The 25,546-nt window shown below is 43.7% G+C and overlaps 1 protein-coding gene across 1 annotated transcript; it reads left to right on the plus strand.

Moving 5' to 3' along the window:
- Positions 1 to 11,205: 11,205 nt before the first annotated feature.
- FSCN1 (fascin actin-bundling protein 1) lies at positions 11,206 to 18,265 on the plus strand. The gene is made up of 5 exons (XM_053470684.1): positions 11,206 to 12,055; positions 15,164 to 15,320; positions 15,739 to 15,860; positions 16,423 to 16,590; positions 16,931 to 18,265. Exons 1-5 carry the CDS (start codon positions 11,248 to 11,250, stop codon positions 17,131 to 17,133), a joined length of 1,458 nt encoding a protein of 485 aa, XP_053326659.1. The 5' UTR covers positions 11,206 to 11,247; the 3' UTR covers positions 17,134 to 18,265.
- Positions 18,266 to 25,546: the final 7,281 nt, after the last annotated feature.

Raw genomic sequence — 25,546 nt, forward strand, 5'->3', positions numbered from 1 at the left:
CGGGCAAGCAATTTATAAGCCATCTCTTGATCCCTGTTACTCCTGGAGCAGTGGCGGGTAAGGTTACAGATCTTCCCCCATTGCTCAGAAGAGAGAACAATCTGAAGCTCAGACTCCCACCGCCCCATAAACGGGGGGTGGTCAGGGTAGGAGGCCTCAAGGAGCAGGCCATAGAGACGCGAGATACCGTGAGCAGGAAGTGAGGGCGCTGCGCAAAGGTCCTCAAACCGCGTGAGGGCACGCAACACATTGTGCTGAGGAGTCAAGGAGCGAAAGAAGCTGTGCAGCTGTGCATAGTGGAAGACATCAGTGAAAGAGGGAGGCGAGCGGGTAGCAAGCTGACCCAACGGCCTCTGTCAGACCTCCGCGCAAGAGGGGACGAGGGGAAGAGGGTGGCACCCACCCCAGGTGGAAAATCAGGATTATCCCGAACAGGAGTCAAAGGGGAGGGGATAGAAGACAGCCGGGACTTCCATAGAATGGAAAGCCACTCTTTCCAGGTAGCATGAATAAAAGGGTGGGGCAGCGCCGCACAACGAGCCGTCGGAATGGAAAGCCAGGGCAGAACCCTCGCAGGAAAACCCAGCAGGGTAGACTCAACCTCAACCCATTGCTTATGGCCCGGGAGGTGATACCACTCCAACACTCGGAGCAGGTGGCAGGCCCTATAATAAGAGCGCGGACAAGGCAAGGCCAGCCCACCCAGGGGCTTAGGCAAAATCAGAGTAGTGAAGTGGATCCGGGGGGTCCGCGAGTTCCACACAAAGCGCATGAAAGCCGATCGGAGGGAAGCGAAGAAGGAAGACGGGATAGCAATAGGGAGGGTCTGAAAGAGATATAAAACACGGGGCATGACATTCATTTTAATCGTATTTATCCTGCCAACCCAGGAGATTGTTAGCCGCTTCCACGACCGGAGATCAGCTTGAATAACAGTCAGCAGAGGCGTGAAGTTATACGAAAAGAGCTGGGTGAAGTCGGGAGATAGCCACACACCCAGGTATTTAAGCTTGGGGCAGCACCAAGAGAAGGGAAACGAGGATTTCAAAGGAGAAGCAACAGCAGGGGGCAAATTTATGTTGAGGATCTCTGATTTGGAGGCATTGATTTTGAAGTTGGTAAGCTTACCATAGACCGAAAATTCCCGGAGAAGATTGGGGAGGGTGATGGTGGGCCGGGTGACAACAAACAAAAGGTCGTCAGCGTAGCCAAGAACCTTATGATGAGTCCTCCCAACCTGAAGCCCGCTGATATCCGGGTTCATCCTGACGGCCTGAAGGAACGGCTCCAGAGCAAGCACGAAGAGAAGCGGGGAAAGGGGGCAGCCCTGTCGAGTCCCATTCCGGATATAGAAGGGATCGGAGAGGGAACCATTGACACGGACACGAGCCGAAGGAGTGGTATACAAAGACCCTATCCAGGCGAGCAGGCCAGGGCCAAAACCCATATGGGACAGGGTGGACAGCAAGAAGGACCAGTCCACCCTATCGAAGGCCTTTTCCGCGTCGGTGGATAACAGCAGAGTCGGAGCGGAGGTATGCTTTGCATAGTGCATAAGGCTCAAGGCCCTGATAGTGCTGTCTCGAGCCTCCCGGCCAGGCACGAAGCCAGTTTGGTCAGGATGGACCAAAAAAGACATTAAAGGCTTCAACCGATTGGCCAGAATCTTCGCGAAGAGCTTCAGGTCCACATTCAGCAAAGAAATGGGACGATAGCTGCCACACAGCTCAGGATCCTTACCCTCCTTGGGCACCAGGGCTATCGAAGCCGCCAGAGTGTGTTCGTGGATGCGACCACCATCCAAGATGGAGTTGAAAGCCTCTACAAAGTGGGGACCCAAAAGCTCACGGAACACCGAGTAGTATCTCAAGGAGAGCCCATCAGGGCCGGGGACACTTCCCAGACTTAGAGGATTTAAGGGCCAGGACAACCTCCGGTAAAGAGATCGGAGCGTCAAGAAGGGCAGCCTCGTCAACTGTCAATTTCCTACCGATCGTCCTATCTAGGTATGAATGAAGGTCTGGCGAGACCCCCGGCGGGGGCTGGGAGGGCGCAGCAGATCGGAGGTTGTACAACCCCTCATAGTAATCCCGAAAGCAGTTGGTGATATCCGAGGGCAGAGAGCGGGAGAGGCCATCAGGAGAGCGGAGTTTGGAGACATACGTGGATCTCCGACCCACACGAAGCGCACGGGCCAAGTATTTACCCGTCTTATTGGCATGTTCATAGAACAAGGCCCTGGATTTCAGAAAGGAGCGCTGCATGTTAGAGTTGAGAAGAGTGGCCAGTTCGCTGCGCAGGGATAAAAGGAGCTGAAGATCAACACTAGACAGAGAGGATTTGTGTGCCTGTTCAGCCAGAGCTATTTGCTGGTAGAGTCCCTCTACCCTCTCCGCCTCGCGGCGCCTTCGCAGAGAGCAGGCACTAATGAAGTGTCCCCTGACCACACATTTGTGAGCCTCCCAGACAGTCAGCCTGGGGGTCTCGGGGGTCAGGTTGTCCTTAAAGAAATTCTCAAGGACCTGAGAAGTGTCAGCGCAAAACGCCGCATCAGAGAGAATGGACTCGTTAAGGCGCCAGGAACGCATGGAGGGACGGGTCAGAGGAGAAGCTAAGGAGATGTGCATCTCTATGTATATCCTTAAACACCTGCACAGGTATTTCCGTTCTTTCTGTGTGTCACGTTTTGTTTTTTCGGTGTATATATTCCCGTATCTATCTCACTTTTCCTGAGTCAGCAGGTGCTCATTTGCAAATTATTTGTGATAAGATGTAGCACTGTATCTCACTACATTAACCATACATTATGCAGGGCCGACTCATCATTCTCAGAAAGGGAGCTAACGTGGATTTGCTCATTAATAATATTTTGTTAATGAAGTGAAATAAGTTATGTCAGCGCAACTCACTTCTTATCAAAGAGAGCTTTGTATTTCAAATCTGCTTCCTCAGTGTACAAATTCCAACATACAATTGCAAACTTAGTATTCCTCTATTTTCCTAGGAAAGAATCAGACCTCTGTGCAAATGGGGTATCAGTAAGCAAGCAGGGTCATAATCCTACACATGCTTATGTTTGTGCCTGAGCGATGACTCAAAATTTGGTAATATGGTACCTTATTATTAGGAAAAGCATCACATCGCATTGTCTTAGTTGAGCCATACCAACCAATGCCATGTCCGAGCCTTGGTGGAAGCACCGATGCCTGCCCACAGTCCAGGGTTTACCTTTACGCACTTTACACACTGGTACCATTTGATAGCCCAATGGTCATAAACCATAGCTGATTTGGATACCTGAAATATTGGGAGATATTGTCAGAGGGGTGTGTCATGAAATATACACTCCAGTAGGTCATCTGTCAACTGCTTTATTCATGAAACATTTAACATAACACACAGGCAGTGTCTGTCATGGCTGCTGTCTGTTACTCTCTCCCTGGAGTCAGTTACCAATGTGACTCCTCCCACTCATTTTAACTTTATTAGCAGGCCTGCTCCCATGACAGGGTGGTAAGAGGCAAGATCGGGGATGGCACCATAAAAAGAGAGGAACAAGGGCAAGGAAGCATCACTTTGCGGCACAACAGCACAGACCTCCAGCAGCCTGGGCTGGTCCTGGCTCACGGTCCGCACTACCCACAAAGGTGGAGCAGCACTTGAAAATGCACATTAGATAAGGACCTCATGATGTTTCATTATATTGATAAATTATATTAGGCTATCCCCACAAAATCCAGGACTGTAAGGAGGTATGATAAACACTTTTGGCTTGGGGAATTATGGAAGGAAGTGTAAAGCCCTGTTGCCTAAATAGCGCAGAGAGGCATGTAGTTGTGGGGATAGGAGATAGGGTTCAAGAAAAGGTCACCTATTAAGTCTATGAAGGGTTCAAAAGTTCAAGTCAGAGTTTTAAAAAAATAAAAATTGACTTGGTTATACAACTTGGAAATTTCTGGGGTGCCCTCGCACCGCTAAGTGGTTTGCCGCCTTTGCCTCGAGACGCCTCGCGCAGCGCAAAGGGTGCAAAACTGCGCTATAAATAGAGGGGATGGAAGGGGCAGCGTCTCATGCCACAAGGCGAACTGCAGGCTGAGGTACTAACCTGTTAAAGGCTGGTAATTTTAGCTGCACAGGAGAGCCGCGGACCAAGATGGAAAACCCCTGGGAGAAAGTGATGGCGAAAGGAGGAGAAGCCTGGTTGCAGAGCTGCCTCGGGATCCATCTTGAAGAAGATACTAACCAATGCTGGGTTAGTAGCGAGCAAGAAGTCGTCACGGAGGCGGAGTTGGTGAAGAAACTTCGCTTGTTCCGGTATTAATTGAGGATTCATCGCGAAAATTGAATGAATCATCGCGGGATTTGGTCGAAACATCACGTTCGTCAGCTATGAAATCACGAAGATCAAGCAGAAGAAGCTGTCTGACATCTCCGGAATGCGAAGAACGCGGAAATAGAGGCAAGAAGCCGGTTTCCAAGCAGAAAAGACCCCTTTCTCGCTCTCCAGTAAGAAGAGGGGTAATCTCAAAGAAGAAGCAGCTGCTCCGGCGGCATGAGGAAGAAGAAGAAGAAGAGCTTCAGGACCGGTATGGGCGACACGGGCTGGCAATACTCGGTCTTGGACATCAGGAGGAGGTATTGGAAGAATATGAACAGGAGAGAGGCAGAGCTGGGTCAAGAAAAGGTGAGTCAGGGCCGGCCCTACCATGAAGCAGAGTGGGGCACTTTGCCGCCCCAAGCCCTTTTTTTTTTAAAGCGGAGGAGAGAGAGGGGCGCCGAGTGGTTTTCGCTTACCCGCTCGGCACCCCTCTCTCCTCAGCGAGCCCTCTAGCTCGGTCTTGGTGCCGGCTTGTAATGCTGAGCGCCGGAGGATGATGTAATTTCCGGCACTCATCATTACAAGCCGGCACCGAGACCGAGCAGGGAGACTCGCCGCAGGACTGCTGAAAGGTAAGTACAAAGGGGGGGATAGGGTAGATAATGGGGGGGCGGCAGAGGAAGGGTAGACAATAGGGGGGCGGCACTTTAAACTTCGCTCCAGGCGGCATTATGCCTTGGGCCGGCCCTGGGGTGAGTACACAAATAATTTAAAATTAAATTAAGTTAAATGAGTAAATTTTTTAGTGGGTTATTTAAAAGATTTTCAAGGTGCCAGCCCAGCTCAGGCTTGGGAGAAGACTTCTAATGTTGTTAATAAAAAGAATGTGATTAGTGAGAGTTGTATGAAAGAGCCTATGTCATGTGAAGTGTCACCTTTGGGTTTTCACTTAAGTATTGTTATAAAAGAAAAAAATTGGTGTAATGATTATGTAGACATCCTGTCATTGTTACCTGCCTCAAAAGAATTTTTAAATAAGCATGATAAAGAGGATGATAGGCGTAGACCAGTAGCTAGGTCCTTTAACAACCTATTACAGGCTTTTTGCATATATGCTAGTGTGTATTGCGAGAAACACAGCGAAAAGAGCTCTGGTCTATTTCAACATCTTGAGTCGGTCGTGGAGGCATATAAAAACTTTGGCGGGTTAGCATGGTTTAATTACGATGAAGTATTTAGACAGAAGTTATCCGTACACAAGAATTTGAATTGGGGCATGAAGGATGTAGGTACTTTGAGGTGTTTTCGGAGAAATCAGTCAAAAGAACAAGTTCAAAAAAGCAGAGACTCCAGTGAGGTGGAAAAGAATGCTCCCCATTTTAGACAAATACCCAGAGAGCTGAGTTACTTGCTTCAGGTTTTTCTGAAGGTTTTAGGGTACCAGTGTTTGAAGGAAAAGATTGTGTTTTGGTTGAGAATTTAAAATCTATAGAGGATAATAAAGAGGTAGCGAGGGAAAAAATTAAGAAAGAGTTGAGTTTGGGAAGGTTTGAGGGCCCCTTTTCAGTGCCACCCTTTGTTACTTTCAGATTATCTCTGCTGGGTTTAGTACCCAAAAAAGAGTCGGGTGCATTTAGATTAATACATCATTTATCTTTTCCAAAAGGTAAATCTTTGAATGATGAGGTAAATAAATTTGAATTTCCAGTACATTACGCTTCATTTGAAGATGCGTTAAAATGGGTCAGATATTTGGGCAGGAATACTTTGTTGGCTAAGGTGGATATAGAGACCGCGTTTAGGCTCTTACCTATTTCATCCATCTTGTTTTTGTTCATTAGGTTTTCAGTTTGAGGAGGATTCCTATTTTGATAAGTGTTTGCCTATGGGTTGTGCAGTTTCGTGTTTTTATTTTGAAGCTTTTTCTTCGTTTTTGGAATGATCAGTTGTGCAAGTTTCAGGTTAGGTATATATTGTACATTATCTTGACGATTTTTTGTTTTTAGGTAGAACAGGTAGTAAGGATTGTTTGAAGTTACTTAATTCTTTCATGGTTATTTTGGAATTCTTCGGAGTTCCATTAGCAGTTGATAAGACAGTGTATCCAACTACTAAATTACAATTTTTAGGGATAGAGTTTGATACAGAGAGAATGATTTTCAGGTTACCAGATGATAAAATTAAGAAATTAAAATTCAATCATTATTAGGTTTATTAACTTTCGCCTCTAGGGTAATTTTGATGGGCAGAGTTTTTTTCTAGGCTCATTGGTAGAGGTATTGCGGGTAAGAAAGATCTTTATCACAGAGTTAGATTGATTAAACAAATAAGGGAAGATTTGGCGGTTTGGAACTTGTTTTTAGATAAATTTAATAGCTCAACTGTATGGCAGGATTATTTTGTTAGCAATGATCAGTTTTTTTACGGAAGCTGCAGGTGCTACAGGTTTTGGGATATATTGGCAGGGAAAATGGGCTGCAGACAAATGGCCTGCTAAATGGATACAAGCAGGTTGGACCAAGAATATGGTTCTGCTGGAGTTATTTCCAGTAGTTGTGGCGTTAGAGTGCTGGGGTAGTCAATGGATGAATAAGAGACTGCTGTTGAATTGTGACAACATGGGTGTGGTATGGGTAATCAATACTTTAAAAGCAAAATCTTTGCCGGTTCTACATGTGTTAAGACGTTTGGTTTATTTATGCTAAACATTTAATATATGGTTAAAAGCTAAACATATTGCTGGCAAGAAGAATCTAATAGCTGATTTTAAGAGTTTCAGAATATTGGCGCCGCAGGCGGAGAAGAAAGGGCTGGTTGTTCTGGGCAGTGTTTGGGAATTAACTTCTCCCAGATAAATTCATTAATTTCTCAATCTTTGTCAAAAGGGACATGGAGCGCGTCAGGGCCGGCCTTAGGGGTGTGCGACCTGTGCGACCGCACAGGGCGCCATGGTTGCAGGGGCGCCTGACCGGGACTTAGATTAAAGCATCGTTTTTTTTGTTTGTTTTTTTTTTAAACTTTATTTAACATCATTGATGTTAAATAAAGTTTAAAAAAAAAAACGATGCTTTAATCTAAGTCCCGGTCAGGGGCGCCGAGCGGTTGCTCGTGAAGTTCTCGGCAACCGCTCGGCGCCCCTTACTCTCCGTGACTCCGTCGGGGTGCCAGCATCTCATGTTGAGCGCCGGACCATACCGGCGCTCAACATGAAATGCCGGCAGAGCGAGAAGACGGATGCCTCCCGCTCTTACCGCAGGACTCCGGCAACAAGGTAAGTGTGGGGGGGGTGGTTTGAAGGGGCAGAGGGGGGGTAGTTTGAAGGGGCAGAGGGGAGGGGTAGTTTGAAGGGGTAGAGGGGAGGGGTAGTTTGAGGGGGGGTAGTTTAAAGGGGCAGAGAGGGCGGGTAGTTTGAAGGGGCAGAGAGGGGGGGTAGTGAGGGGGGGCGCCAGAGGAGTAGTCCGCACAGGGCGCCACAACGCCTAAGGCCGGCTCTGGAGCGCGTACACCAAAGCATGGAAGTGTTGGTGTAACTTTATGAGAGATAGGAGTGTAGATGAGTTTGATGACAGGTTGGATTTGGCATTAGAGTTTGTTTTAAAACTAATATCTAATAGAAAGATACCTATTAGGTATTTAATTTTTCTTTAAATTAGCTGGAAATAATTTTTGATAAAACAGGTGTTGAAAGGCTATAACAAGGCCAGTAGGAGTATTGATACAAGAAAGCCTATTTCTTTCGACATATTAGAAAAGATAGTTAATACCTTACACAAAGTTTGTTGGGATGATTTTGAGAAACGTTTGTTTAGAACTAGACTTGGGCACCAGGGTGCTCTTCGTGGTTGTCTTCGTGCTCGTCTTCGAGAAAAAAAAATCTTCGTATTCCGCGAATATTCGCCTGTTCCTGTCTTCTCTTCGGGCGAATATTCATGGACATTCTTCGTGTTCGGTTTTTCTTCGTTTTTTTCTGGTTAAGGGGTTAATACGGGGTTAACGCGTACTGCAGCAGCTCTGGCGCCAGGAGTTTAAATGTCCGTATGAGCAACTCTATTGGTCGTCAACAGGGGGCACGTCTGCTGGCGATCAATAGGGTCGCTCGTACAGACTTTTAAACTCCTGGTGCCGTAACTTGTCCGGCAGATACCATTGGTCTCCCTGTTCTATCATTTAACTGATAGAACAGGGAGACCAGTGGGATCTGCCGGACAAGTTGCTTCATTAGGGTTTAACTTTTTAAAATCTGTACAAGCGACTCTGTTGGTCGCTCGTACAGACTTTTAGGCTCCTGGTGCCGTAACTTGTTGAACCTTAAAGGGTTAAGGGGCCGTGCGAGCGAGCCTATTGGTCGCTTTCACTGCCCTTTAACCTACGGATTTCCGCTCCTGTTATCTAATGCAGCATCGAAGGGGTTAACGGGAGCAGAAATCCATAGGTTCGCTATCAGGGGTTTCAAAGGCCGTGCGAGTGAGCCTATTGGTCACCTGCAGAGGAGGTCCCTGTAGAGGAGGTCCCTGTAGGCGACCAATAGGCTCATTCGCACTGCCCTGTAACCCCTGACGGCGAACCTACGGATTTCCGCTCCCGTGAACTGCTGCGATGCCGTGAAGATAAGGTAAGTTAGAAGGGGAAGGGACCGGGAGATTAGTAGGCAAAGACGAAGACCATCACGAAGCTCTCCGTGGTGTGTGTCTTCGTCTTCGCCTACGCTTTACCGCCGCTGTCTTCTGTTCTGCGTGTCTTCAGAATGAACACGAAAACGCACTCTTCGTGTTCGTTTTCATGTTCTCCTGAAGACGAATGCACATGTCTATTTAGAACTGCTTTGATAATAGCATTTTTCGGAGCCTTCCGTATAAGTGAGCTGGTTGTGGCTAAAAAAAGAGGTGGTTCTGGTTTGCAAAAAGGGGATGTAATATGTGAAGGTTATTTAAGAATATTTTTACGTTCATCTAAAACGGATAAATCAGGAAAAGGTTGTTGGTTAGAATTGAGCAGAATTGATTCTATGATGTGCCTGGTGTTGAATGCAGAACTATTTAATGCCATCAAGCCAAAGGTTGACGGGAATTGGCTGGTTCACAGTTCAGGTTTACCATTAACAAATTTCCAGTTCAGAAGTGTGCTAAAAAAATCGTTTATTGCACTTGGTCTGTGTAATCTTGATTATTCTTCGCATTCCTTTCGAATTGGTGCGGCCATAGAAACTGCAATGTTGGGTCTTCACAAATCGGTTATAAAGAGAATTGGAAGATGGGATTCAAATCGTTTTAGAAGTTATATTAGGCCTAATTTGTTATAAATTACTAATAATATTTCCTTTTAGGTCAACATCCAGTTATAATGTGGATTATTGGACACTTGTTCATATATTGGGCACAGAACAGAGCGGCGCGAAGGAGCTACGGCAAGAATTTAGGTTTCGATTGCAATAAAGTTCAGTTATATTGGATAGGTATTAGGGGTTTAGGTATATGTTAATTAGAGCATTTCTGTTAGATTATGTTAATATGTTACCTGTTCCTAATGTTATTATTATCCACTCTGGGGAAAATGATTTGGGTAAAACAAAGTCCATTGATTTATTATTACTGTTTAAAGAACTTATGTTGAATCTCAGAAGATTTTTTGAGGATACAATGTTAGTCTGGTCGGAAATTATTCCTAGATTAATATGGATCTCCAGGCCTGAATTTAAGACACTGGAAAGGGTGCGAATGAAGCGTAATAGATCGATGAAAAAAATTATGGCAATGGAAGGGTTAATGAGCTTTAGGCATGTTGATTTGGAAGGGAGCTGTGTTGGTTTATATAGGAAGGATGGTATACACTTATCTGATATAGGCAATGATATTTTTAATCTTGATTTATAAAATATGGTGGAACAGGCCGTGGCTTTTATGGGGTAGGGCCACAAATGGGGAATGTCCATTTGTGGCTGGTGGATGAACTGGTCCAGTGGTAGCTTCCGGCTTTTAGGGCGGTCGGCTTTGTATATATATATTGTGTATATTGTATGAAGGTGAGAATGGGTTTGGGCCATGAATTTTGTTGAAAGAAAATGTTACGGTTTAAACATGAGTTGTTGTTAAAGCTAAATAAAAGTCCACGGCCTGGTTATTCCAAAATTAATGTGTTTATTTCAAAATATTTGGTTTAAAGGTTACAATATGCTGGTTACAATATCCCTTACAACTACATGTAAATGCATAGGAATTTTATCTAAAAAAAAAGGATTTTGGTGCAATGTTTGAGCTTTTGACACAGCCATTATATAAATGTTATGTGTGTGTGTGTGTGTGTGTGTATATATGCTGTAAATATTTTGTATATTTTGTAAATCTGGCTCAATATATATATATATATATATATATATATATATATAGCCAGTCAAAAACAGTATTCAAACTATGACAGAATCACTTTGTATACATCCTCATTGTACAGAGTGATCAGAGGGCTCCTTTAACTTATAAAACATATATTATGCAGGCGAGCATGGGTTTAATGCCACAATCATGCCATTATCCCCGGTTAAATTATCTTAAATCATCTCAGTGCTAATGCTTAAAAAAGTGCTATAGATCGGACCCCGGCTGTACCGGCTGCTTCCATAATACTGGTCTCGCTGTATGGTTTCGGTCCTCTTTGTGTGGTGGCCCCCTTACTATAACACTGAAACGCCCATCATAAAATATGTAAGACCCTAATAACAACAGTCCTGATGGCGATACGTTAGGAACCCAATCACTATACTCTTTTCTGCATTGTTCGCATCCCCCGAATCCCCTCCATTTTCCATCCTTTATTCCCCAGATTTTGGGAGCCGCCCTCAGAGTGAGATCACCGAGGCTTTAAAAGCAGCAACTGGCAATCTGAGGCTCGCAGTGCTAGTGAGGAGCCACCGTTAAGAGCATCTTGTATCTAACAACATGAGTAACTCCGAACCCCTGCAACTCGGACTGATCAACTGCAACAACAAATATCTCACTGCAGAGGCATTCGGCTTCAAGATCAATGCCTCGGCCACCAGCCTGAAGAAAAAGCAAGTGTGGAGCCTGGAGCCCGTGGGGGAAGAGGCTGGGGCTGTGCTTCTCAGAAGCCATTTGGGTCGATATCTGTCTGCAGACAAGGATGGACGGGTGTCCGGAGAGAGCGAGGTGCCGGGGCCGGAGTGCCGCTTCTTGATCAGTGCCCAGGGGGACGGCCGCTGGGTCCTGCAGTCCGAAGCTTACGGCCGGTACCTAGGAGGGTCAGAAGACCGTATCAGCTGTTTCTCTCCATCAGTATCTCCTGCTGAGAAGTGGGGGGTCCACTTGGCCATGCATCCCCAGGTCACCTTATATAGTGTGACCCGTAAGAGGTACGGCCGCCTGGGCGCCCAAGGAGACGAGCTGTCGGTGGAGCGGGATGTACCCTGGGGTCTGGACTCCCTCATCACTCTACTGTTCCAGGATAACCGCTACAGCATCCAGACACCCGACCACCGCCTCCTGGCCATGGACGGTAGTCTGCACGCGGAGTCGGGTCCGGATACGGGTTACACCCTGGATATTTCAGCCGGGAAAGTCGCCTTTCGGGCTGCCGATGGCCGGTACCTAACTCCCTCCGGGCCCAGCGGGAAACTGAAAGCCGGCAAGAACAGCAAGGCTGGCAGGGATGAGCTGTTCGTCCTGGAAAGAAGCTGCCCCCAGGTGGTCCTCACAGCGGGCAACGGGAGGAATGTGTCCACCAGGCAAGGTGAGTACCCAGTGCTGTGGGGACCTTGTGAGGGTGAAGCAAGAGAAACTTGACGGCTCCATGTTCATGCTTGGGCTATACAGCTACATGAAGAAAGGGATGATACTTAACATGTGTACACGGATGGCCCGTTTCTCTGTATGTGGGGAAGATTGCGGTCACGTGGAAATGATTTGGTCATGCTATAGGCAGATAAGAATGTGGCCACATGTACGCATACAAAGCGCTGATGGCCGCGTGTCTTATATCGCATTAGATACCCTCTGCTGTGTAATTCACTAAGAGCCCAGATAAATGCCATTTTAACGCGATCCTGATACAAAGGATTCCAAAACTGCTGAGTTATTTCCTTTCCCCACCTTCTGCAGACACTCCTCTCCCATAATCCCATCCATCCCGGTCCTCCCCGTTACTTCCCACTATGCCTGTACCATTCCCCCAATCGCCTGTATCCGGGCAGAATAGCGATCATCGCGCGAGCCCGTTATATGATAGAACGCCGCACGCAGCCTTGTTTTATTATCTCATATTCGGCCCATGTGACCGCGGCGTTTAGCCGTATAACCGGAACCAATGACCGCAGTATTCGTGTTCCCACTGTTTTTGTTCTTTTCTCTGCAGGAGTGAATTATTGCGGCGCACCGTCCGTCATGTCATTAGTATGATGTGTAAGTTTATGACGTGTGAGTGCATGGTGTGACGTAGACCCTGAGCTGCCTGCTCGTTCACGTTTTCATGGGAGTTTTTGCTTCCCAAAGAGTCCTCCTGTGATGGAGGAGAAGGGGCTTTGTCTGCTCACGGCTCAGGCTAGGGAGTAGCATGTTGCTCCCCACCCACATGTAGGCTTCTTGCGACTGGGGCAGGGTTAGCAGGGGATGGGCCCCCTATATATATATAAGCAGCTCTTCAGTAGATGCGTTTCCCTCTATTTTAAAGCATCTAGCAACCGCTCACCGCCTCCTCTTTGGGGTCTGTCAATCACACGCTTCCCGATCTTTGTGCGTCCGCATGAACCGCTCAGTGGGAGGCTGAGGAGGGGCGGTTAATTGTTCTCCTCACTGATTATGTCCAGAAAGCAAATGCCTTCCTAGAGGCAGCTGTGCACACTAAATCTATTCTGTATCACTTGGGGCTGGCGTAATGGAGGTTAAAGGGAAGCTTTTGGCTTCACAGCTCTGTGCATACATTTACCTATATGTGCCTTTTCTATTTGCCTAAGCAAATTTTGTAGAAATTTAAAGTAATTGCCCGGAAGTCAGGATTGGTGGCAATCTGTAGCAGGGCCAGCATTATCCAATTAAATCTGAGGTTTTCTTTCGTTTTGGGAGCTGTTGCTGTTAAGCCTTTAGTAATGACCCATTACGCCACATATACTGGGTTACCAGCATTTTATTTGTGTGCTGGTGAATTTGCACATCATGTTTAATAGTTAAACTGAAACACGAAAATTGCAGATGTACAAAATCCTCATTGATCGCTTGTTTGGAACAAGAACGCTGCCATTCTGTGTATGAAGAGCCCAAACATCGCGGGTTTTAATCTTAAGACTGCTTTTTATAATTAATAGGTTTCCTTATGATACAATGCGTCGGTCGTTTTATAATTTTATAATTTATACTAGATATTCATTACAATTTACAGTTTAGTAGCTGGTTTCCTACTATCAAGGTAAATAATGCTGGGCATGCTAAACTGGCCCTCCCTGCTGGGACACTGCATTCTCAAGTGGCAATTACAAGTCTTATTTATCACATTGGAGGTTGTCTGTTTACAAAAATATACCTTTGGGAAGAAATGGGGCGGCGGGGGGGGGGGAAGGAATCTGTCTATGAAACCCATAAATGGTTAATATATAAAGGATAACAGTAGTGTATTTTTCCTCTTGTCTGGCTAAATTTGTTATACATATTTTGCTGTAATGCACCAAAACATTGGTTATATGAATGGATGCAAATGTTGGTGTTTCTGAAGGACAGAAAAGCCAGCTGCTAATCACTGAAATCGATCCTTGTCTCTCCAAAACATCAAAACTAATATAATATTAGAATAGCTGGTCTGTTTGATAGATGCAATGTAAAGTATCTTCATGCTGATTAGAAAGGTTGTATGAAACGGATGCACACCTGAACCTCAGGCAATCTGAAAACTAGTGACTTGGTAACTTCCCGGGATTCTGGCTCGTCAAACAGTTACTAATTACAGTATCTTCCCTTTGCATGTCTCTAAATTGGTCAAATGCCTCACATGGTGCAAAGTAATCCTGTTAGATTGGTTCATGTACATCTTGTATCTAAGAATCAGATGTACATTGTTACTTGTGCAGAACTTTGAGCAATGCTTTGTTTGAAAAATAATTAAAGTTAAAGAAATTTTAACATATTAAAGTTAACTGTTAATAAGTACGTCTGTTCCCTTTATCGCAAAAGAGATTAGCGGTAAGTGGCAAAGTATACTATATTTTGGAATTGTGTTCTATGATCTGGTGTATTTTCTATAACTTTCTGTCTTTGGAAACAAAAAATAGTTTTGACAAAATTCCCCTTTATTGGAGACTTCCCTTCTGTCTGCCAAGAAACCATTTCATGCTGCTTTGGGCAGACAGAAGGAAGCACATGTCTCAGTCTCTCTAGGCACAAAGGTAGGAAGAGATGAACAAGACAATTTCATGGTAAATATATTCATGAAAATATAGAATCTGCTTTTGTTTGGTGTTCAACACCACTGAAATCGATGGGAAGTCTCAAAACTCTCCTCAATCCATCTTGATCTGTTGTCCTCAGCCTATTACACCTCCTGCACACAAAAAGGTTGTGGGAGGAGAAAATTGAAAGTTATTGGGGGATTCTGCAAGATTCACCCCCAATATTTTAATTTATTAAAATCATTGTATAAGTCAATTTGGAAACAATACATTTTAAAATGTCACCACAAGGCATTCGCCTGATTATATGCCAGATACAATGAAAGAAGCAACATTTCTGGATTCACCTCACTTGATCATGTTGTGCAATTGGTCAGGTTTACCATAAAAGAAAATTCTCTCCAATTGAAGTGTTAGGTTTGCAATCTAGTCTTTCTATAGAGGCCTGATTTATTTAATCTGTTTAGGGATTGACCTCTCTGCCAATCAGGAAGAGGAGACTGACCAAGAAACTTTCCAATTGGAAATAAATAAGGACACCAAAAAGTGTGCTTTCCGTACTCATACTGGGAAGTACTGGACTCTCACAAGCAATGGAGGGATCCAGGCAACGGCTTCAAGCCTGTAAGTACAAATTTAATTCCATACACTATTTCCGAAGACCTAACGTGCTTATGACATATGCTCAAGCTTTTCCTGGTTTTGTGGGATTCTATAGCATAATCTATCTAAAGCAAGTAGTATTCCTTATGCTATTTCCTTATAGTTGTTAATTACTATTTTTTTTTAACCAACTGATAATTATATGCACTGACTGGTGTTTCTGTAATAAAACAAAAAAAACTTTTTGTGTGTGTGTCTGATCAGATAACCCTATGACCAGGCAGTCCTTTCTTGTGTGCGTCTAAGCGTTGTGGCACCATCTTAAACAGATGTTAAACAGTGTTAAACAGATTCTGCATAAAATGCCATGGTGTTTCAGATAGACCTTTATGGTGTTCCTTATGGCCACTCACATTTCACTCTTCATGGTCCATTCCAGGAATGACAGCTGCTACTTTGATATTGATTGGTGTGACCGGCGTATAACCCTCAGGGGAGGAAATGGCAAATATGTGACTGCAAAGAAGAATGGACAGCTGGCAGCCTCTGTTGATGCTCCAGGTTAGATTTTTTTTTTCTTTTCAGTAAGATTTCTACAAACCCTATAAACATCAATATTCTGCATCTCTGACAAGTGTATTTATCGTTGCATTGGAATTTTGATTATTTGTTAAATTGGCATTCTAAAGAGATTGTTTAAGAAATATTCTACAATATATGCAGTCAGACATAATGACAAATTTAACAGGATAGGACATTACCATGTTCACAAATAAAAATTGCTTTATTTTCCAGTTTCATATACCATTGTGTTGTCTTAAAAATGATCTAATCCAGTAACAGCAACCTTTCATTTTTGTGCAGGAAAATTTTTGTATTTGTATATATTTATAATATACAAGTATTGTGTAAATGCGGCAAGATTTTAAGATGCAATAGAGTACACACCATTCATTGTCCCTGCTTATAAATATTTGATGGTATCTCTCTTTAAACAGCAATCTGGTCAGAAAATCTCCCATAACTACTTTTTGGAGCCTTGCTACACTACTTATCAACTCAAATTTGAATACGTATACAAATGTTTATATACTGTGATTGTATGGATTTCATTATTCTGCAGGGGAGACTGAACATTTCTTGATGAAGCTTATTAACCGTCCTCTCATTGTCCTGAGAGGAGAGCATGGATTTATAGGTTGCCGAAAAATGACAGGCACTCTTGACTCAAATCGTTCAATTTATGATGTCTTTCAACTGGAGTTTAATGATGGTGCATATAATCTTAAAGGTAAGTTGACTTCTTCATATATCTGGTAACCTCTTATAGAGAGGTGGTGCTGCCAGATAAGTAGTCTTTACTACTGTGTATCCTCAGATGTGTCCCTTTTATAACTTATTTTATTTACAAAGTAAATGGTAAGATAAAATAAGTATACTGTGAGGAATAGCTTAATTTATGTAAAAATTTTCATTGCTTAGAGTTGTCCCTTAAACACCCATGATTCTTGTGAATAATGAATAGTTTAGTGCATCATTGACCTTTGAGAGTAGCTTATGCAAGATGTATTGGGATGTGTGTCCTTTTAGGCCCACTACTGGTATTAACTGCTTCTTTTTCTCCCCCATAGATTCAACAGGGAACTACTGGACCGTTGGCAGCGATTCCTCTGTTACCAGCAGCAGCCCTAACCCCGTAGATTTCTTTTTTGAGTTCTGCGACTACAACAAAGTAGCAATAAAGGCTAATGGCCTGTATCTAAAAGGAGACCACGCTGGTGTTTTGAAAGCCAATGCCGAGACAATCGATTCCTCAACGCTCTGGGAATACTGATTATACCGTTTTGCTGGTGCTGATGTCTTGCTGGGCCTGGTTTAGTATTAAATTGGTATCCCTTGCACCTCTGTCCCTACAAGGCATTAGATCTAAACAAACCATTGGTTGCTGATGGGTTTCCTATCTATTTTTGTAAACTTTCATCTCTGACCAAAATATAAATTAAGGTGCTAATAGAAACCATGTCTCGCATAAACCCTCCTAATTCTTAATCATGACTTAAATAAAGCTAGGCTTCAGTGAGGCACAGGTGATGGAACCAAATGTTATGAGAAATTGCTCTTATGCAGCTGAAGTAAGTCTACTGCATTTTAATGGTGTCTGTCTCTGGCTCTTCTGCCACTTTGAACCAAAGCAGGTAAGGAGACAGACACTTCAGTTATGCTGATCTACATTTTTTAGGTATATACCAGAACCAGTGATTCGGCTTTAAAATAATTTGCTTTGGTGGCTGTAGAGCCAGTGACCAGCAACTATAATTATGAACAAAAAATAATGTGAAATAGTCCAATATAGACTAGCTAAATATTTTGGAACTCCGAAGGCCCCTTTCCTACTAGTGCATTAAAACAGTCTCCAGTCTAGTTACTAATTTACAAAGATTTATTGGACTCTTCTCTCTGGAATAACTGGATTTTTTTTTTTGTGATCTGGTTTTCCTCAATTCTGTAAATTCTGCACACTGATCTGAAGGCCATTGAATTGTAATTGATACTAGAAGGAACCAAAACAGTGTTTCATTTATTTTTGTTGTGTATAAAATAACTTGCAACATGTAACTGCAGTCTCTGTACTTGGCATGTCTTATCTATGTGAACAGTTTTGCTGGTTGTACCACAAATCTCATATAACCTTTAGGATATCCTAAATAATTGTCCTAAAGACATTGTGTGCATTCGTAGCCCCTGCATTTCATCTAGTCCCTGCCATGCAATCCTCCCTGTGGCCTTGTTGCTTGGTAGTATGCAAGAGGAGTATCTATGATAGAAGTGGACTGGATGCCCAGTGCTTGCTTCCTGACATCTGGTGCTGGATTGTTGTTTCCAATCTTTGAAATAGTCCTGTGAAACTGATGCATACTAATAGCAATGTCTAAGTGCCATTAAAATAAAAACAAGGTGGAAAATTATTATTTTTTTGGCTTTGCTTAAATAAACAAAATGGCTAAACAGACATTTGAGCAAAAACTGCAGGTGTAATGCACATTACTTCTGTCTGTGTAAACCCATCACACAACGAGGTTACAAATAAAACAAATATTTTCCACGCTTGAGTGTGGCCAAGGTTGAGCCCTTAATGTTACGAAAACTACACTTTTAAAGTGATATGGTTAATTAGACCACATCCATATGAGATAGATGGACAAATATTAGTTGGTATGATCTCAGCTGCATTACCACATATAATGGTTGACAAGGCTATAATCAAGTAAAATGGCAAAAACGAAAGATGGGAACAAAACTGGAAATGGCATCCATCGTGCTGCACTGGGAGAACAAATACCTGTACGTACTCAACCCCAATGCAAAGAACAGGGCAGTCTGAATGCTAAACTAGGCTACTGCAATTGTTGTCCTGACTCTTTATTTGCAGTTTACAGTTGTGGGACACCAGATGTGCATTTCATTTGTTTTGATAACCCCCTATTTAGCAAAACATCCATGGCCTCCCTACAAGAAACAGGTTTCTTCCAACATGCACCTCAACATAGAAGCGAAATGTTTACATTTTCTTAAGTGAAAATTGTATATAATGTTACCATTTATTTTTCTTTAGTCCCTTAATAGCCAGTTAAAATTTCCATCCCTTCTGCTTTAGGGTAAGTGTCCAAATTGCAAATGTTAACTGCCAAGGAAATACCAAAACCAAATTTACAGCGAGGAAATGCATTTTTCTTTCCTGTGTGCCCATCGCAACTAGGACCAGCTTGCCCATGAATGGACACTGATAGTAGCACGCTCCTATCAAAGTATTAATCACAACGTCGTGCAAGTGAAGTCCTAAAAAGGATTGCCCCATGCCCAATACATATAAATATCACAATCTTCTTGGGCCAACACATTCTTTGGAAATTGCTTGGAAATGTTGCTACAGTAACCTCATCCAGATGTTTAACTAGAACACAGGGCCCTGGTGCACAAATTGCCCTGGGGTCCCCCAATTCTCCCAAACAAGATGTTCCACTGTCAATAATATCTATACCCACTGTCATGTCTATCTCCAGCTACTAGCAGCCACCCTTCCCTTTTGGGAGCATCCATTAACAATTATTCTGGACAGCTGCCATTCAGTCTGGGCCTTGCATTACAGTTTAAGCAGCTTACTGTTGTGGCTGTGTATCCTGGTCCTGTACTTCTAGAAGCCTCATACTTCTGGTTCTGACCCAGCTTGTTCGTTACAATTCTACTCGATACCTCATTTGGTTTGTCGATAGTGTGCTCCTGTTACTGACTGTTAGATATTTGTTTGTCTTCAATATCTAAACTTTGCCAGTGACCAGAGAACAGCAGCTTTTAAGTCTTCGTAAAGAGGTTTATTTGGTAGAACAAAGTAGTATGCATACATTTACTGATTGTAGGTACTGTAGGGTCTGTATTCTTGACAAGATGAAGGAGACCTTGCCCTTCTAAACATGAGTTTTTATACCCCTTTACATTCAGTTAGGGTATAGGTTCTTACTATATATGGGCAGTATATGAATTTTAGGAATTCTTTTGGACCAGTCATAGGGTACACTGGCATTCCACAGAAGACCCGCTAATAGGTACATCACGTTTGAGAACATATGTTCCTAGCACTCACGTTGCATTCAAGCCTAAAGCATGTATATCTATAGGAAAGAATAAAGGCATGAAAATGATTTCTTACACTGACCCACTTTGTTTTTGACCGCATCCTTTTGCCTGAGGCCTTCCTGCTGTGTGCCCTGCCTAAAGGTCTCTAATCCTCCACAGTCCAGCTACAGATCAGAGTCCGAGGTGTCATCCATCCTCAGCGCACTTGACTTGTTCTGCTGTGTAAACCAGTCCTGTGAGTATTACCCGACCAGCCAGCACACTCCAATATAGACTGTTTCCTAAACCTCCAGCCATGTGTGTGTTTTCTCTTAGTCTGCCTGTACCTTCTTGTCTGGAATCATGCAGCATAGGTTACAGACAGAGCCATAGGTATTCCCTGCAACTACTGCCACCTTTGCCCCATAGAGCTTATCAGGGCCATCCTAAACCCCAAACACTCTGCCTTTGCAATCACCCCCCCAAAGAGCTGGTCTGTGTCATCACCCCCCCCAAACAGCTTTTGTTCCCTCATTGCCCTGAAACAGCTTTCCACCACCCTATACATACCCATACAGACATCTACCTGTCCTGCAGCTTTCTGCCCAGATGCTCGCTTTTACTAAGAGGTCACATGACATCAGGGGGTCACGTGATGTAGGTTTCTTCACCTCATGCTGGTTCAAAATTGTTTCTGACCTGGACCAGCGCAGTGATCGCAGAGGTCACCAGGGCCCCTTAAAGAGGCAGGCCCCATTGAAGCTGCGACCCCGGTAGTTACACCACTGGCCTCATCCCATGTGGACTCTTCATAAATGGACAGATAAGAGTTAAGAGTTAAACTGGAGGGAAACTGCAGTCATTGTGTAGCCCACCCTTTATGTGTTTCTACTCTTCTATGCATCCCTACTCAGATTTAATCTCCCTTTCCTCTTAATAACTTCTACACAGTCCACATATCTCCTCCCCTTCTGCCAGTGGCGACTCTAGGAACAATATATAGGGGGGGCACATACGATACCACAGTCAAAACTGGGGGGCAGTAATAAGTTCCACCACTAAATCATGCCACTGACAAAACTATATATATATGTATATATATAAATAAGATGCCAATATACCAGAGTATGCAATACCTTTTATTGAATTAACATAATGCTTCAAAGACAAGTTTCAAAAGTTTTCCTGTCTTCCTCAGGTATTGCTTCAGACCTCAGAAGGAGAGGAAATCTTTTCTTTATGGTATACAAATAAGTGCAGAGATAGAGCGACAGGCACTCGCCTTACCTGGTTGTTGTGAGCAGAGCCGTAGCTGGCTCTTTTTGGGCTTGAAGCAAGAATGGAAAATTGTGTCCCCCTGCCCTTAAATAACTACACTGGCCTCACACACAACTGCCCACATACACTTCTTTTACAAACACCTGCCCATACACACATATACACATACACTGCCCTAACATACACCCGTCCACACACACATGTATAGACATACACTGCCTTCACACACCCCTTCCTTTACATGCACATATACATGTACACACACCAGCTTACAAACACACATTTACCTACACTGCTCTTACACACACACCTGCCCATACACATACACTGCCCCCCCACACACACATATACAGTATCTCACAAAAGTAAAGTAGTGAGTGCACAGCCTGTATAACAGTGTAAATTTGCTGTCCCCTCAAAATAACAACACACAGCCATTAATGTCTAAACCTTGGCAACAAAAATGAGTATACTCCTAAGTGGAAATGTCCAAATTGGGCCCAAAGTGTCAATATTTTGTGTGGCCACCATTATTGTCCAGCACTGCCTTGGGCATGGAGTTCGCCAGAGCTTCACAGGTTGCCACTGGAGTCCTCTTCCACTCCTCCATGACGACATCACGGAGCTGATGGATGTTAGAGACCTTGCGCTACCCCACCTTCCGTTTGAGGATGCCCCACAGATGCTCAATAGGGTTTAGGTCTGGAGACATGCTTGGCCAGTCCATCGCCTTTACCCTCAGCTTCTTTAGCAAGGCAGTGGTCGTCTTGGAGGTGTGTTTGTGGTTGTTATCTTGTTGGAATACTGCCCTGTGGCCCAATCTCCGAAGGGAGGGGATCATGCTCTGCTTCAGTATGTCACAGTACATGTTGGCATTCATAGTTCCTCATGCAGGCCCAGACCATGACACTCCCACCACCATGCTTGACTGTAGGCAAGACACACTTGTCTTTGTACTCCTCACCTGGTTGCCTCCACACACACACTTTGCACCATCTGAACCAAATAAGTTTATCTTGGTCTCATTGGACCACAGGACATGGTTCCAGTAATCCATGTTCTTAGTCTGCTTGTCTTCAGCAAACTGTTTGTGAGCTTTCTTGTACATTATCTTTAGAAGAGGCTTCCTTCTGGGATGACAGCCATGCAGACCAATTTGATCCAGTATGCGGCGTATGGTCTGAGCACTGGCAGGCTGACCCCCCACCCCTTCAACCTCTGCAGCAATGCTGGCAGCACTCATACATCTATTTCCCAAACACAACCTCTGGATATGACGCTGAGCACATGCACTCAACTTCTTTGGTCGACCATGGCGAGGTCTGTTCTGAGTGGAACGTGTCCTGTGAAACCACTGTATGGTCTTGCCCACCGTGCTGCAGCTCAGTTTCAGGGTCTTGGCAATCATCTTATAGCCTAGGCCATCTTTATGTAGAGCAACAATTCTTTTTTTCAGATCCTCAGCGAGTTCTTTGCCATGAGGTGCCATGTTGAACTTCCAGTGACCAGTATGAGAGGGTTAACACCAAATTTAACACACCTGCTCCCCATTCACACCTGAGAACTTGTAACACTAACAAGTCACATTACACCAGGGAGGGGAAATGGCTAATTCGACCCAATTTGGACAATTCCACTTAGGCATTTCTGTAGGCAGAGTGCTCTATGAAATGCCTTTTAACCCCCCTTAATGCCATTCTGCCTCCAGAAATGCCTTTTAACCCTCTATACGCCACTCTGCCTCCTGAAATGCCTTATACTGCCCTGTATGCCACTCTGCCCCATAATATGCATTTTAACCCCCTAAATGCCAGAGTGGCATATAGGGGTATAAGGCATTTCTGGAGGCAGAGTGGCACATAGGGGGTCAAAAGGCATATCATGGGGCACAGTGGCATATAAAGGGTTAAAAGGCATATCATGGGGCACAGTGGCATTTAGAGGGTCAAAAGGCATATCATGGAGCACAGTGGCATATAGAGGGTTAAAAGGCATATCATGGGGCACAGTGGCATTTAGAGGGTTAAAAGGCATATCATGGATCACAGTGGCATTTAGCGAGTTTAAGGCATTTATGGGGCAGAGTGACAAGCCTGGGGGCAGATGTGCATAACTGGGGGGCAGGTTGGAAAATAAAAGGAATTAAAAACAAAATATTTTTCTCAATCATAGCTTTTATTAAAAAAAATAGTTTACATAAATTAACATTTACTGGTAAAACTAAGGTCGTCTTATATTCAGGCTTTTTCTTTTTTTCCTAAATTAATATTCAGAGTTTGGGGGGTTGTCTTATAATCGAGCAAATACGGTATATAAATATTAGACCCTGTTGCCAATATATATTAATATTAGACCCTACTGCTCATATATATATTAATATTAGACCCTACTGCCTATATATATATATATATAAATATTAGACCCTGCTGCCACTATATATATAAATCTTAGACCCTGCTGACAATATATATATATATATATATAAATATTAGACCTTGCTCCACCCTCCCTAGCATGCAATCAGAATCAGACATACAAATCCTGTATTTGCAGGTATAAATAATGTACGGAAACATAGCATAGCAGATATGGATCAACAGAATAACACCAGCTTTGCAGGTATAGATCAATTGGAATTCACATACAAACTCATTAAAGTTGAATTACAGGCATAGATCACAGGTTGCACACCTCAAAGTCATTGCCCACATAGAACCTGACCAGCACCCAAATTACAAACATAGGACTTGTCCCCAAACAACCCAGGATGAGTAAACGTCTCCAAATAGCCCAGCCTGTGCCATGTTTGTCCCATAAACACCTTGCCTGTGTCATCTTGGTCCCCAAGACTCAAACACTCTGCTTGTGCCATATTTGCCTTTCCACATCAATTATACATCTTATACAAACTTTTATAGTCACTCACAAATTCACACATTCATTCAGATAATTCTTTCACATACTCATTTATTCTCTCGCTCATTCACATAAACCATTTACACATATTCATTAATGCATTCTCACAAATTCATTAATTCGTACTCTCAGTCATTCAGAAAATCCATCCACACATTAATTCATACTCTCACGCATTCAGACAATTCATCCACACATGCATTCATTAATTCTCTCACTCATTCACACAATGCATACACACATTAATTCTTTCATTTTCTCACTCAATCACACAATGCATCCACACATTCATCCATTCATTCATTCTCTCACTCATTCTCACTCTTTATCGCAATATTCTTACCACCCCTCATTATCTACCCCCTCTCCCCCTTCTTACTATCTACCCCCTCTCCCCTTCTTACTATCTACTCCTGCAGTGGGAGCGCAAGACTTCTGTCTCACTGCTCTGCCGCGACGCACCCTGCTTCACTCCTTCCTTCACACCCTCTACACGACTAATCAATCTCGGGTGAAGAAAACCCATGACCACAAATCTCACTTGTTATTGTTCTGCATTCTCCTATTTCTGTGCTCAGAGGACATTTAATCTAACCCTTGACACACCATTCCAACCTGCTCCTGCACCTTCCATACAAACACAAACTATGGTAATCCTTCTTAAACCAGTGTCCTGTATTCCCTGTAACAGATCTCGTTACCCTGAAAGTCTGCTTCCTCAGTTACGCTGATTGCTGAACCTATGTCTTTTTATCAGCCATGCTACCACCTTCCCCTCAAGAAACATCAGCTGAGACTAGATGCTAAAATCATTAAACAGTACAAGGGGGGAATTTACATACAATAGTAACAGCGAAACACACATAGTTCTCAATCAGGGCCTCCTTTGCACACAGCTCAGTATTTGCACTCAGGCCATCTCAGCCCAGTAGGGGGTCAATATTGTAGTGGTGGTTCCCTGACTTTTGGCTAAAACCATCTGGATATCAGATCTTGGTGCAAATACTGGCTATAGCGGTCTCTGCCCTGTAAGTACCGACCTGATGGACAGTTAGACACCACACATAAAACTCCCTTCCAAAATGGAGGTACCCAAATGGACTGTGTCAGAGCTCCACAGTCTTTAGAGTCTCTGATAATTGGGAAAAAGTGGCATTCTGTATCAGGGGAAGAAGTAGTCCAAACAGACCCCCTTCTCTGTACCCACCTCCCCAAAAACAGAACCCCTTCAAAGGCCAGGGCACATAGTCTGTAGAAAGGATGCTGGCCCTCAGGCCCCTCCAGTAGCCCAGGGCATGGAGGCTTCTGTGACAGCTAGGGTGACCACATTGTATTTCTTACATTCAGGGATACAGTATGGAACTGATGATGTTACACATACATAGGCGTATATTATACATTAGACTTGCACATTCCGTCTACCGCTCTTTCGGCTTTTGTTA

Source organism: Spea bombifrons, chromosome 7 (genome assembly GCF_027358695.1).
Source record: "Spea bombifrons isolate aSpeBom1 chromosome 7, aSpeBom1.2.pri, whole genome shotgun sequence".
Classification (NCBI taxonomy): domain Eukaryota; kingdom Metazoa; phylum Chordata; class Amphibia; order Anura; family Pelobatidae; genus Spea; species Spea bombifrons.

What these genes read in the sequence shown, in the direction of transcription:
- FSCN1 (XM_053470684.1), top strand. Translation starts at nt 11,248, where the DNA reads ATGAGTAACTCCGAACCCCTGCAACTCGGACTGATCAACTGCAACAAC. An exon ending in GAATGTGTCCACCAGGCAAG is followed by an intron (nt 12,056 to 15,163) that starts GTGAGTACCCAG and finishes TAATCTGTTTAG; the next exon opens with GGATTGACCTCTCTGCCAAT. An exon ending in CAGGCAACGGCTTCAAGCCT is followed by an intron (nt 15,321 to 15,738) that starts GTAAGTACAAAT and finishes GGTCCATTCCAG; the next exon opens with GAATGACAGCTGCTACTTTG.